The sequence below is a fragment of the Pelophylax lessonae genome (genome assembly GCF_965119305.1).
Source record: "Pelophylax lessonae genome assembly, chromosome: 12".
NCBI classification, from domain to species: Eukaryota; Metazoa; Chordata; class Amphibia; order Anura; family Ranidae; genus Pelophylax; species Pelophylax lessonae.
In genome coordinates, this window is record NC_138779.1 from 127,062,574 (window position 1) to 127,076,972 (window position 14,399).

The 14,399-nt window shown below is 48.7% G+C and overlaps 1 protein-coding gene across 1 annotated transcript; it reads left to right on the forward strand.

The window, feature by feature from the left end:
• Positions 1–345: 345 nt before the first annotated feature.
• RNF26 (ring finger protein 26) lies at positions 346–1,845 on the forward strand. The gene has a single exon (XM_082273199.1). The coding sequence runs from the start codon at positions 450–452 to the stop codon at positions 1,782–1,784; it is 1,335 nt and encodes a 444-aa protein (XP_082129325.1). The 5' UTR covers positions 346–449; the 3' UTR covers positions 1,785–1,845.
• Positions 1,846–14,399: the final 12,554 nt, after the last annotated feature.

The following is a 14,399-nucleotide window of genomic DNA, read 5'->3' on the forward strand; positions in this document are numbered from 1 at the left end:
CACGTTAAGCGGATACTTCTAACCAATCACGAGCGCACTGATTAACTCTCTATGACCCGGATGAGCAGCTGTTTGGCTGTAGCGGATCTCGGTGTTCTTCCTATCGGTTGCTTTGGTCTGAGCCCCAGCCCTTGGTTCGTCCTATACGTCGCTGGAGGAGCAACATGGCGGCGCTCAGCCGTTACCGTGCTGCAGAGCGGTGCTGACAGACAAGTAGGAAGTGCGGGAGTGTACAGAGGGGGTCCCCCGTTACTAAGGCTCAGGTGTGTACAGAGGGGGTCCCCCGTGACTGAGGCTCGGGTCTGTATGGAGGGGGTCCCCGTGACTGAAACATTCTGGGTTACAGGTGCAAAGTTTGGGTGTCCTTTGTAAAGCTCCCCCTCTGGACTATGCCATGTAAGTGAGGACCCCCTGAAATGCCTTGCTGAGGAGTGTACCAGGCTGGAAGCATGCAGGGGTTGCTGCTGATCCTCACTGGTCTGGGCAGGACGGTGGAATTTGTTCTGCTGGTTCTGGAGTTGAATTATTGGCTGGTGTCCTCCCTCCTCTCATTCCTGTTTTGGACCATTCACTTTATCTTCAGCCTTCCCGGGACCATCTCCCTCACCTTACTACAATGCTGGGACTCTGCATGTCTGGGCCTGGCGGTGGCGGGGGAATCCAGCTGGGTCCTTGTTGTGGGGACCCTGCAGGCGGTGGGGAACGTGCTGAGGGGTGCCTTGGCTGGCCTGGACTCCCTACAGCTGGCCTGGAATTTGTTGTGTCACGTAGCGATCCGCAGCAAAGAGATCATGCAGCGCGGCCTCCTGAACATCGCCTTGTCTGGGCAGAACCTTCACCGCCAGGTCTGGGAAGCTCTGACCATCACGGCTAGTTTAGCCACCTACCTGGTGAACACCTTGCTCAATCTCATCCTGATTGCTGTGCAATACGTCTTCTCAGCGCTCCTGTCTTTCTGGTTTTGTCTGGTAAACGTGCTGTTCACAAGTAAAGAATGGATCCTCACCATGATCTCTCAACTTTCCAACACCGGGGGTGCCATGGTCATCCTCCTGTGGGCGCCATTCCAGATGGCTGCGGATGCCCTGGTGTACTGCAGCACGGGGGTCGGAGCCATAGTGACCAAACACCTCTACGAAGTTCTCCTACTTCTCTTCCTGATCTGCATCTCCCGTATGATATTCAGGCCTTCACCTGCAATACGCTTTCTGCAAGAAAAGCTAAGCATGTTCTACCAATCTCTGCTCATGTGTCTTCACATCGTTCTAAGTTCTAATGTCTGGAGGAGGGTGGCTGAACGGAGTCTTCATCTTCTCAGAATGTATGGAGCAGCCTGGTACAGAAGCATGAATGCCATGAGGACCAGAACACAGAACGTACAACCGAGGGTCAACAGGGTGCAAAACCCCCCGGAGCCCGCCCGGCAGGCTGACCTGCCGCCTGCCAGGTTAATCTTTCACATTCAACCTGATTCACAACGAAATTCAGCGAGTGATAGGGCACAGACTTCACAGCGAGCACCCCCTGCACCCCAGGGCGGTGCATCCACCTCAAGGAAGAAAGAGGCAGCAACAGAGGATCCCTGGAAACTGCTAAAACAGCAGGAGGAGAGCCGAAAATGTGTTATCTGCCAGGATGAGGCCAAAAGTATTCTTTTATTACCATGCCGTCACCTTTGTTTATGTGCTCAGTGCTCTCAAATTCTGCTGCAACAGCCTATCCTTCAGCGGAACTGTCCACTGTGCCGGCACTATATACTTCAGGCCCTGAATGTTTACATGTAAAGCAGTAACATTGCATGGACAAAGACTAAAAGATACTCTGTTCTGGGCGGGAAAAAAAATGTGATCATCTTTTTTAAAGGAAAGTAAAAACTTTATCAAGTCTTACCTGTGCTGACATCAGACTTTGCTTTCTTGAAGAGTTACATTGGCTAAAGAAACACAGTAGTGATATACTATAGGAAAGTGATGGCGAACCTTGGCACCCCAGATGTTTTGAACTACATTTCCCATGAAGCTCATCCACTCTGCAGTGTAGTGGAGCATCATGGGAAATATAGTTCCAAAACATCTGGGGTGCCAAGGTTCGCCATCACCGCTATAGGAGCTAGTGGATGAAACCACTGTGTGCAGAAGGGGACATAGGCATCAGACCCACCCTAACAAATCTCTGCCGGTTCACCAGGGACCAGCTGAGATTTGATTCATCTATGGGCAGGCTAGTTATACCCATGTCGATCCATTGATCAACTTGGGTACAATCAGCCTGTCAGATTTTTTTACATGTAATTGGTGTTAGCAGCTGTAACCGCCGGCCGTAATCATTGGTGGTGTTTTACTAAAACTGGAGAGTGCAAAATCTGGTGCAGCTCTGCATGGAAACCAATCCGCTTCCAGGTTTTATTGTCAAAGCTTAATTGAACAAGCTGGAGTTAGAGGTTGATTTGGCTACCATGCACAGCTGCACCAGAGTTTGCGCTCTCCAGTTTTAGTAAATCAACACCAATGATTAATGTGGCGAGAGGGAAATCAGTCAAGTGTTGATGGGGGAATCAAGCAATTTATATATAATTTTTTTTTTTTTTTCCTGTAATCAGTTGTTGCAGGAAAAAAAAATTTGAATCATCTGTGGCTTGCCTAACTCTTCAAGAGAGCGAAAATCGAATTCACAAGTGGCCGGACTTTAGGTGTTTACTTTTTTTTTTTTTTTTAACCTGGCAGTCGCTTTAACAAAACTGTGAAAAGCCATATGTGAATTTTTTATGTGCCAAATTTGTTGGAGCAGCCATCGGTTCTAAAAGCTTGTTACCCTTTACACGCTTCAAAAGAGGAAAAATAAATATTTTTTGTGACACCATTTTGGAACAGTATATTGAACAGAATGCACAATTCTTTTCTTCTAACTCAAGAGGCAGCGACTTTGCTATGTATTACTTCAGTCCATGATATTCGTTAAATGAGCATTCCATCAATCTTGGAAAATATTTTTCCTTTTTCAAGTTTATTCTCCCAATATAAAAAATGTTTATCTGTTAAGGGTCATTGCTTTTTTTTTATTAGTTCATCTTGAATTAACATTTCAGGGCTTAAAAGGTTTGTAATGGGCCATACACACTATAAGATTTTCTGAAGACTTTTTCCTTTAGACTTCCCAAAACCATATAATATGAGGTCAAACCTAAACACTTTCAATTTGTATGCACTCTGGAAGGCCCTTGCACTACATAGAAAAGGTAAATCTGAAGGAAAAAGTCTTCAGAAAATCTTATAGTGTGTATGGCCCTTTAGCCTATTGTTTGTCAGTGGTACAGGTACCTTACAGTAGATGAAAACACATACCTTAAAGACTTGAAGGCAAAACTACTTTTTTTTTTTTTTTTTTTACATTTTGGATAGAGTAAGGGAGGGTTAAATACCTTGACAGTTGTTTGCCATCTGTATCACATTAGGGAGGTTTCCCCACAGCTAAACAGGAAATTGGAGGAAACCCCTAGTTGTCACCAGAACTTGTCCTAATTGGAACATTCTATTACTCTTCTTATGATCATCCCCTTTTTTTTTTTTTTTTTTTAGGGTGCCCTCCCCATGGTGGGTGTCACTGACAAAATAAAACCTGACAGTTTTTCTACTCCCTCTTTAAGCTAACTAAAAAAAAAAGGTTTTGATTCAATTGTACTTTAATCTTAACCACTTCCCACCCGCCCTATAGGCAATTGACGGCAGGAAGGTGGTTGCATTATCCTGACCCACCGTCATGACATCGAGCAGGATAATGCACTCTGCGCGCCGATAGGTGCTGCGGTGTCACTCTGACGTAGGCTCTTTACCATGTGACCAGCTGTGTCCAATCACGGCTGGTCACATAGTAAATAGGAAGATGTACGAGTAGAGGAGAGCCGATCTGCGGCTCTCCTGATGGGGGGGGGGGGGGGGGGTCTGTGCTGGTAATCAGAGAGCATTGATTACCAGTGCAGACCCTTGGGGGGGGTGCCCACCCATGACCACCAGGAATGGCAGTCAGGGAGCCTGCCAGTGGTGCCAGCCTCCCCATCAGTGCTGTCCACCATTGTCACCTATCAGTGCTGCCCACCAGTGCCCACCAATGCTGAATATTAGTGCCAACCCATCAGTGCCTCCTCATCAGTGCAGGAAAAAACGTATCTATTTACAAAATTTTATAACCTAAACAAAACTTTTTTGAAAAAAAAAAAAAAAAAAAAAAACTTTTTTTCTGTCTTTTTTTTTTTCTTTTTTTTTTATTTGTGTAGCAAAAAAGAAAAAAAACTTGCAGTGATTAAATAGCACCAAAATAAATTTCTATTTGTGGGAAAAAAAATACCTAAATTTGGTTTAGGTACAGTGTTGCATGACCGTGCAATTTGTGATTCAAAATGCAACAGCACTAAAAGCTGAAAATTGGCCTGGGCAGGAGGGGGTGAAAGTGCCCTGTATTGAAGTGGTTAAAGTGTTACTGGACCCACAACAGTAAAACCAGTCTGTATGAAGTAAAGAATGCTTGTTATACTCACTGCAGAACATAAGGGGTTAATCCTCCACATTGTGTAAACAGTCTGTTTGATCCGGTCTTCTCTGATCCTCCCCCTTTTTTTTTTTTCTGTCCCCAATCTATCTGCTGATAGAACAGACCATTGGAGGCACTCTGCACATGCTCAGTTTGGTGTTTATTCCTAGAGTTTTTTTTTTTTTTTTGGGAGGGTGAATGTGATCAGCTGAGGGCCAATCAGTACTGTCCAGACAGTCATGGTTCATGCAGCCTCATAGGACCGAGGCGAATGGTAACTCCTACAAGCTTTAACCAGTGCTCGGCCAGACACTGATAGAAATCACAATTGCTATATACTGCTGATGAGAAAAGGTATTTAGCAGTTTGTTTACTAAAATAATTGCATTTCTGTGTACTGTGGAGACCGGATATAGTGAATGCAGGCTCCTGGGTTAAGTAACACATTGGGATTGATCTACTAAAGGCAACGCTACTGTGCAGTCGCTGTAAATCTGAGGGGAAGCTCTACTGATTTCTATCATCCAATCATGTGCAAGCAAAAATGCTGTGTTTTTTTTTTTTTTTTTTTTTTTTTTTTTATTGTTCTCCCCCTCAGATCTACAACTACATCACTTGCAGTTCACTGTCAAGTGCACAGTGAATTTGCCTTTAGTAAATAACCCCTTTAGTTAAATTCCTGTGTTTCTCTTACGTCCTCCGACAGTCGCCGCCTCTTCATATTCGTCACATATGGGGTATTAGACTTTGCTCCGAAGGAGTAGCTAGGCAACAGAATATGTTAACAATAAAGCTTTAACATATCCCACCCTCAAGGGGTGGTCCCCTCAGTCAATACCCTCCTACTTCCTGCAACCATATCTCAGTTTTAATGTCTAGCTTGTCAGGAGTGGCTGGCTCTCTCTGTGCTGGGACTTTCTGTCCCAGACTCTTTCTTCTTTTTAATATTTTGTTTGAGTTTTTCTCTCTACCTTTAATTAGCTGTTATTTTGTCAGCGTTAGTTAGTTCTTCGGACGAAGAGGATCATGCGGACTGGGTCTCGGGCTGATCCCCCTGGTCGCAGGTCGTGGGTCAGTGGCTTCCCAGTCTGCCATTGAGCGTTCAGCCAGGTAACGCTCCTGGCATAGTGAACGACCCATCCCTGTTCGGTGCAGGGATGATTGGTGAGGTGGCTACCTCGCTGGACGCTGTGCGGTTTCTTAACCCCCATTTTGTGCGTCTTGAATTGCGACTCTCCCTGCCTCATGTGCAGCGGCTTGTTCGCCTGTGCGGGTCCCCCACGCCATGTGAGGTAAGTGTATTTATGTGGGGACCTGTCTGTCTGGGGGGGTGTCAGTCTGGGACTGTGTAACCTGCCTCTATTCACACTGCTTGTCTCCCTATCTCTCGGCTGCATGCTGTGGGCTGCAAGGGGGGGGGGGGGGAGCTGTATGACACTGTGTGTGTCAGACTGGGCAGTGTGAGAAGCTGTGTGCTGTGGGGCATGTTTTTTTGGCATGTTTGGGCATATACAGCGATCGCTGCGGCGATCTGACATGTATTCTTATATTGGAATGTAATGTGTGTTTTAATGCACTGTGGAGCGGCGGTTTCGGCGCCAAACGACGCCATTTTGCCTACACCCGCTCCGGCCGCATGGTTTGCATGCATGGCGGCCATTTTCTTGTAGCCTCCATAGGCTTACATAGAGCGCCCTGGCAGCATCACTTCCTCTTTCCAGGAACACCGATCGAGGCAGCAGCAGCGGCGGCGAGGGTCTCCTCAGGTTTTATCCTTCTGTTCTTGCTATCCATTGCCTGTGTTCAGTTTGCATATTCCCTGTGGGGGTCTCATTGTGCTTGAGTGTGGTGCGGTGGGCTGCGCTTGCCGCGCTTGCTAAAAAGGGGCAGTTAACCCTTGGTTGTCTGGCATTACAGGGGCAATGGATTCTCAGGAGGGCAAATTTCCTACAGTATTGGTGGAAAGCCAGGGGACCGCTGTTTCCCCCCCAGGGGGGGATTTAGCCACTATTGTGGCTGGCCTTGCTGCTCAGGTGCAAATGCTGGTGGCTGCTCAATCTACTAAAAGGCCCAGAGTTGCTCTTTCCTCTGATTCTGAGGGTGAAGGTGATGGGGCTGTTCTGGCAGGGGCCTCCTTATCGGGGTCCCGCTCCTCTCTTGATCTAGTGGGGTCTGAGGTGGAGGCTGAAGTTGAGGGGGTCGATAATTCTCCCCCTGGCTCGCCTGAAGAGCTTGCAATCATGGATGAGTTGATTGCTTCCATTAAGCAAACGCTGCGTTTGCAGGACGAAGTGTGTCCCCCCGCTGCCTTGGCGGCTTATGGGACGCAGAGAAAACGCAGGACGCCGCAGGTTTTTCCCTGCAATGCTGATTTTCAGCGCGCTGTTAAGGATCAATGGCGCGATCTGCGCAAACCTTTTGCGGTACCAAGTAAATTCAAGCTGCGTTATCCTTTTTCGCCTGCCACTGATGAAAGGTGGTGTGTGCCTCCACCAGTGGATCATGCAATTGCGGTTTTGAACAAAGCCACTGCGATTCCTGCAGAGGGTTCCCCTGTTTTCCGTGATGCCACGGATAGGAGACTGGAGTCTCTTGCCCGTCATACTTATTCTGTTACGGGTTCTATGCTTAAGGCTCTGTTTGCTTCTCTCATGGCGGCCCAGGTGATCGCAAGTTGGACGCAGATGCTTAGGCGCGTCCTAGTGGCCGATTCGGCCTCGCCGGCGACCCTGGATATGGTGGATCAGATCCACCAGGGGGTCATGTATCTGTGTGATGCGGACCTGGACCTGATTCCGTTGGCTGCACGTGTGCACAGCGTGGCGGTGTTGTCTCGCCGCCTGGTTTGGTTAAAATGTTGGTCGGTGGACCAATCTTCACGTAAGACCTTAGCCAATCTGCCTTATGATGGGTCTCGCCTTTTTGGGGAGTCCCTGGATGTGTTGATTAAGGGGATCACCGGGGGTAAGAGCACTCTCTTGCCCCATTTCCCCAAGGCTAAGGGGGCTTCTGGGAAGAAGCATGCAAATTTTCGGCCCCCTCAGGGGTCCTTTCGTGCCTTTCGGCCGCACTACAAGGGCAAACCGTTCAAAGGTCAAGGCTCTCAGAAGAAGCCCTGGTCTGGGAAACAGAAGTCCGGCCAATCCGGACCTGCAGCCCATAACAGTTCGGCCTGAAGGGGCGCCCTCACCCAGTTTTGGGGTGGGGGGACGCTTGCTCGGTTTTCTTCAGCCCTGGTTGGCCCGTGTGCGGGACAGATGGGTTCTGGAAATCGTTCGATCTGGTTACAAGATCGAGTTTCTCTCTCGGCCGGAGGGCAGATTTTTTTCCCTCAAATCTTCAACTGTCTCCAGAGCGCCTGCGGGACCTGCACCTGGCGGTGCGGGACCTGAGGGCTCAGGGAGTGGTGGTTCCGGTGCCTCATCGGGACTGGTTTCAGGGGTTTTATTCCAATCTGTTCACCGTGCCCAGAAAGGAGGGCAAGGTTCGTCCGATTTGGGACTTGAAGGCTCTGAACCGCTCTGTGCGGGTTCGCAAGTTCCGCATGGAATCCCTGCGGTCGGTGGTGGCTGCCCTGGTTCCGGGGGAATTCATGGCCTCCATCGATTTGAAGGATGCGTACCTTCACATCCCCATATTCGAGGGTCATCAGAGGTACCTTCGATTTGCCATTGCGGAGGATCACTACCAGTTCGTGGCGTTGCCCTTTGGCCTCGCCTCGGCTCCGCGGGTCTTCACCAAGGTGCTTGCACCGGTTCTGGCATTGTTGAGGGCCCAGGGCGTTTCTGTCCTGGGATATCTGGACGACATTCTGGTTCGGTCTGCGACCAGACAGGGTCTGGAGGAGGACCTGTCTGTCACGATGCAAACTCTGCAGGAGTTTGGTTGGACGATAAATTTTCCAAAGTCAACACTGAGTGCGTCGGTTCGTCTCCCCTATCTGGGAATGATACTGGACTCGGTGCAGGCGAAGGTCTTCCTGCCGGAAGACAAACTCAGGACTCTCCGGGAGGAAGTCAGGTCCCTCAGGGACGTTCCGAACTCGTCTCTGCGGACGTGTATGAGATGTCTGGGATTGATGGTCTCGGCCTTCGAGGCGATTCCTTTCGCACAGTTTCACACGCGGGGTCTCCAAGCGGAGATCCTGTCCAGGTGGGACAGGCGACCTCAATCTCTGGATCTTCAAATCTCGTTGAGTCTTCGCACCAGGGAAAACCTTCTGTGGTGGCTCCAGTCCCCGTTGGTGTCCGGGGGCAAGTCGTTTCGTCCGATCTCGTGGACGGTAATCACCACGGATGCCAGCCTGTCGGGCTGGGGTGGAGTTCTGGGCGTTCTGTCCGCTCAGGGGACTTGGTCGGAGGGGGAGTCTTCCCTTCCGATCAACATTCTGGAATTGCGTGCGATAAATCTCTGTCTTCATCGCTGGACGGACCGGCTGCAGGGTTGCCCGGTTCGGGTGCAGACGGACAATGCCACGGCGGTGGCCTACATCAACCACCAAGGGGGCACCAGGAGTGCCCGAGCGGCTCGAGAAGTGGCCGACATTCTGTCTTGGGCCGAGACTCATGTCCCGGCGATAACGGCGGTTCACATTCCGGGAGTGGAGAACTGGCAGGCGGACTATCTGAGTCGCCAGGCCCTGGATCAGGGGGAATGGTCTCTCCATCCGGCTGTCTTCCAGACGTTGTGCGCGAAGTGGGGTCTTCCAGATGTGGACCTGTTCGCGTCTCGCCTCAACAACAAGGTGAGGAGGTTCGTGGCAAGGACGCGCGACCCTCGGGCAGACGCGTCGGACGCGTTAGTGGCCCCGTGGCATCAGTACAGGCTGATGTACGCGTTTCCACCGATTCAGTTGCTGTCCAGGTTCCTTCGCAGGTTACACTCGGAACGCAACACGGTGATTCTTGTGGCACCGGACTGGCCTCGCCGGTCCTGGTACGCAGACCTCCTGAATCTGGCGGTCGACGCCCCGTGGCGTCTGCCTCTTCGAGACGATCTACTGTCTCAAGGACCGATATACCATCCTGCTTTACAGTCGCTGGCTTTGACGGCCTGGCTGTTGAGACCGAGGTCCTGAAGGAGAGGGGTCTCTCTCCGGAGGTCGTTCATACTTTAATCAACGCGAGGAAGTCTTCCTCGGGGAAGGTTTATTACCGTACTTGGAAGGCCTATTTTGCCTGGTGTGAGTCCAAGGGGTTTTCACCCCGCACGTACTCGGTGTCCCGTGTGCTGTCTTTCCTTCAAACGGGGGTTGATCAGCGTTTGGCGCTGGCTACGATAAAGGGTCAGGTGTCTGCTCTGGCCGTTCTGTTTCAACGTCCCGTGGCTTCCAACCCATTGGTTGGCACCTTTGTTCAGGGTGTGCGGCATCTGGTTCCCCCGAGGCGGGATCCTCTGCCCCCTTGGGACTTGAATCTCGTTCTCTCTGTGTTACAACGTGCTCCTTTTGAACAGATCAGGGAGATCTCGTTGTCTATGTTGTCCAAAAAGGTCGCCTTTTTGGTGGCGATCACTTCGGCTCGCAGAGTGTCGGAACTGGCGGCTTTGTCCTGCAAGTCTCCGTACCTGGTTATTCATTTGGATAAGGTGGTCTTGCGACCTAATCCTTCTTTTCTGCCGAAACGAGTTTCGGAATTCCATCTTAATGAGGATATTGTCTTGCCTTCGTTGTGCACGAAGCCTAAACATCCAAAGGAGGTGAGATTGCACTCTCTGGATGTTGTTCGGGCGATAAGGGTTTACCTTAAATCGACTGAGTCTTTTCGAAAGACGGACTCCTTGTTTGTTCTTCCAGAGGGTCCTCGGAAGGGCATGGCGGCTTCGGCCTCTACCATCGCCAAATGGATCAGGCAGACCATTGAACAGGCCTATGCTTTGCGGGGGAAGGTTCCCCCTGTGCCTGTGAAGGCGCACTCTACTAGATCTCTGAGTACGTCTTGGGCCTGTCGTCATGGGGCTTCTGTAGCCCAGGTGTGTAAGGCGGCGACTTGGTCGACCGTGCACACTTTCACAAAATTCTACAAAGTAGATGTTCAGGCATCGGCGGATGCTTCCTTTGGCCGCAAGGTTCTTAGTGCGGCTGTTCCCTAGGGTCCCTTGTTGGGGGACTCCTGGCGGTTGGGATAAGTTTTGTATCCCCTGTTTTTTTTGTCTTTTCCTGGGTTGTTGCTCCTGTTGAGCACTTATTGTTGCTGTTGCCCAGCTGGTTTCCTTCCTTTGGTAAGGTTCCTTTCTTTGATGTGGAGACTGCGTTGCCTTTCGGCGCGGATGCGTTTCCCACCCCTCATGTTTGCACTGCTTTGGGACGTCCCCATATGTGACGAATATGAAGAGGCGGCGACTGTCGGAGGACGTAAGAGAAAACGGAATTTTTGTAAAATCTTACCTGTAAAATTCCTTTCTCTGAGTCCTCCGACAGTCGCCGCCCCCGCCCCTCTTTTGGGGTTTGATTGTATACTCTACTGCTATTCCACTAAAACTGAGATATGGTTGCAGGAAGTAGGAGGGTATTGACTGAGGGGACCACCCCTTGAGGGTGGGATATGTTAAAGCTTTATTGTTAACATATTCTGTTGCCTAGCTACTCCTTCGGAGCAAAGTCTAATACCCCATATGTGACGAATATGAAGAGGCGGCGACTGTCGGAGGACTCAGAGAAAGGAATTTTACAGGTAAGATTTTACAAAAATTCCGTTTTTTTTTTATTTTGCCCTCACATCTAGACCTGGGCTGTACACAGTGCCGTGATTAGGAGGTCACTAAGACCGGTTCTTTCCCTGTACTAAGCTTTACCCCTGCCATTCAATAGTCCAGTGACAAAACCTTGGTAGCCAGTAAAGGCTTTGAGATTTAAACCCTAACTCCAGGACCGGTGTTTTTAAAGTGGAACTTTACCCATAACCACTTTATAAAAAATAATGTTCTTTAGCAAAGAACATGGAGTACATTCCACATTAATAATTATGCCTTCAGCATTGCTCCTGTTTCTTCTTGCTGGAGGCTGCCATTTTCCTGAAGCCTGAGCCCCTGAGAAGCAATAAATTTAAAGGCTGTCAGCAAATCTGCCTCTACTTTTTTTGGCACATTGCAGAAAAATGGAAAGCAACTGAGCATGTGTAGAGCAGGGTAAGAGTGTATTAATGGATTTTAAACGGTATACATACCTATATTTAATGTTTTACATGGCTGGCCCCTTTTGCAGGTATAGCTTAAAGTGATTCAGCACGGCTTAACACGGACCTATGCAAAAATGTGGCCCCACTGGCCTGGGCTTTTTTTAATGGGACAGTATATTTGCGGGGTCTCACAGAGGGCCCTGTACGAACGATTGGGACCCGGAACTCCCGATTCCGGGTCACCTGATTGCTGTGATAGCCTCTGATTGGCTATCACAGTGATCAGTCACTGTGAAGCCCGTCTGTTTTGTTTCTCTGTGAATGGAGAAGAGAGATACTTAGGCTCCATGTACACGGGATGTTGTTAAAAGTCCCTTTGAATGCTGGAATTTTTAGAACGTTTGAAACGTCCGTTCGGTCGCGTAACCGCGTTTGTACCTGCGTTTGCGGGCGTTTGCCTTTAGAAGCGTTCCTAGAGGTCAAAAAAATTATTCCCCTTTAAAATGGAAAACCGCGAACGCTAAACGCGGGTCATTGCGTTCGGACGCGTTCAGACGCGTTTGAAACGCCGGGAAACACACGTTCGAACGCAAATAATTGCGTTCTAAAAACAGTCCCTGAACGCAACTGCCTGCAAATGACTGTAAACGACCTGGTGTACATGGACAGATAAGATAACTTGGAGCTGCGTTCAGGGGCTCCTGAAAAAAACATCCAACTGCTCCTAAACGGCCATTTCCAGCGTCCCGTGTACATGGAGCCTAAGTATCTCTTTCTCTCTCTCTCCTTGCAGCAAAAAAAAACCTATATCAAGGTTTGGTCTAGGTCAGTGTCGGAGTCGGTTCACACTGGGGCGACTCAAAGTTGCCCCGACTTTTGAAGCCACCGTTGCAGCACGACTTCATCGCGGCTTGCAAACGACTTTTCTAATAGAAGTCAATGCAAGCCGCTCCGACTTCACCCCAAAGTAGTGCAGGAACCTTTTTCTAAGTCGGAGCGACTTGAGTCGCTCTGATTAGAATGGTTCCATTGCACAGAATGGAGCGCTACTTGTCAGGCAACCAAGTCGCCAGTCAAGTCGTGGCAGTGTGAAGCGGCTCTTACTGTTTGGGTCAGTATTTATTTAAATTTTTTGACCTGATTTTATTTATACATTTTTTTTTTTTTTTTTTTTTTTTAGTGTCCGTGTGTAAGGTAAGATTACTTTTGCTTTGGTATGGTAGTAGCAAGAAATAAACCGCTAAATTTGAAAGTGTGTGTGTGTGTGTGTGTGTATATATATAATATATATATATATGTGTATATATATAATATATATATATATATATATATATATATATATATATATATATATATATATATATAATCTCACAAAACTGAGTACACCTCTTACATTTTTTGTAAATATTTATTATATCTTTTCATGTGACAACACTGAAGAAATTACACTTTGCTACAATGTAAAGTAGTGAGTGTACAGCTTGCATAACAGTGTAAATTTGCTGTCCCCTCAAAATAAATCAAGACACAGCCATTAATGTCTAAACCGCTGGCAACAAAAGTGAGTACACCCCTAAGTGACAATGTTTAAATTGGGTCTAAAGTGTCAATATTGTGTGGCCACCATTATTTTCCAGCACTGCCTTAACCCTCTTGGACATGAAGTTCACCAGAGCTTCACAGATTACCACTGGAGTCCTCTTCCACTCCTCCATGATGACATCACGGAGCTAATGGATGTTGGAGACCTTGTGCTCCTCTACCTTCTGTTGAGGATGCCCCACAGATGCTCATGAGGGTTTAGGTCTGGAGACATGCTTGGCCAGTTCATCACCTTTACCCTCAGCTTCTTTAGCAAGGCAGTAGTTGTCTTGGAGGTGTGTTTAGGGTCGTTATCATGTTGGAATACTGCCCTGCGGCCCAGTCTCTGAAGGGAGGAGATCATGCACTGCTTCAGTATGTCACAGTACATGTTGGCATTCATGGTTCCCTCAATGAACTGTAGCTCACCAGTGCCTGCAGCACTCATGCTGCCCCAGATCATGACACTCCCACCACCATGCTTGACTGTAGGCAAGACACATTTGTCTTTATATTCCTCACATGGTTGCTGCCACGCTTGACCCAATCAAGTTTATCTTGGTCTCCTCAGAGCACAGGACATGGTTCCAGTAATCCATGTCATTAGTCTGCTTGTTTTCAGCAAACTTTGCAGGCTTTCTTGTGCATCATCTTTAGGAGAGGCTTCCTTCTGGGACGACAGCCATGCAGACCAATTTGATGCAGTGTGCTGCGTATGGTCTGAGCACTGACAGGCTGACCCCCCCCCCACCCCCTTCAACCTCTGCAGCAATGCTGGCAGTACTCATACATCTATTTCCCAAAGTAGAACCTCTGGATATGATGCTGAGCACGTGCACTCAACTTCTTTGGTTGACCATAGTGAGGCCTGTCCTGAGTGGAACCTGTCCTGTTCAACCACTTTATGGTCTTGGCCACTGTGCTGCAGCTCAGTTTCAGGGTCTTGGCAATCTTCTTATAGCCTAGGCCATTTTTATGTGGAGCAACAATTCTTTTTTCAGATCCTCAGTGACCAGTATGAGAGAGTGAGAGCGAGAACACCAAAATTTAACACACCTGCTCCCCATTCACACCAGATACCTTGTAACACTAATGAGTCACATGACACTGGGGAGGGCTAATTTAGCCCAATTTGGACATTTTCACTTAGGGGTGTACTCACTTTTGTTGCCAGCGGTT

Bases quoted from the DNA above. Each gene is read 5' to 3' on its own strand.
- RNF26 (XM_082273199.1), top strand. From the start codon at position 450: ATGCAGGGGTTGCTGCTGATCCTCACTGGTCTGGGCAGGACGGTGGAA.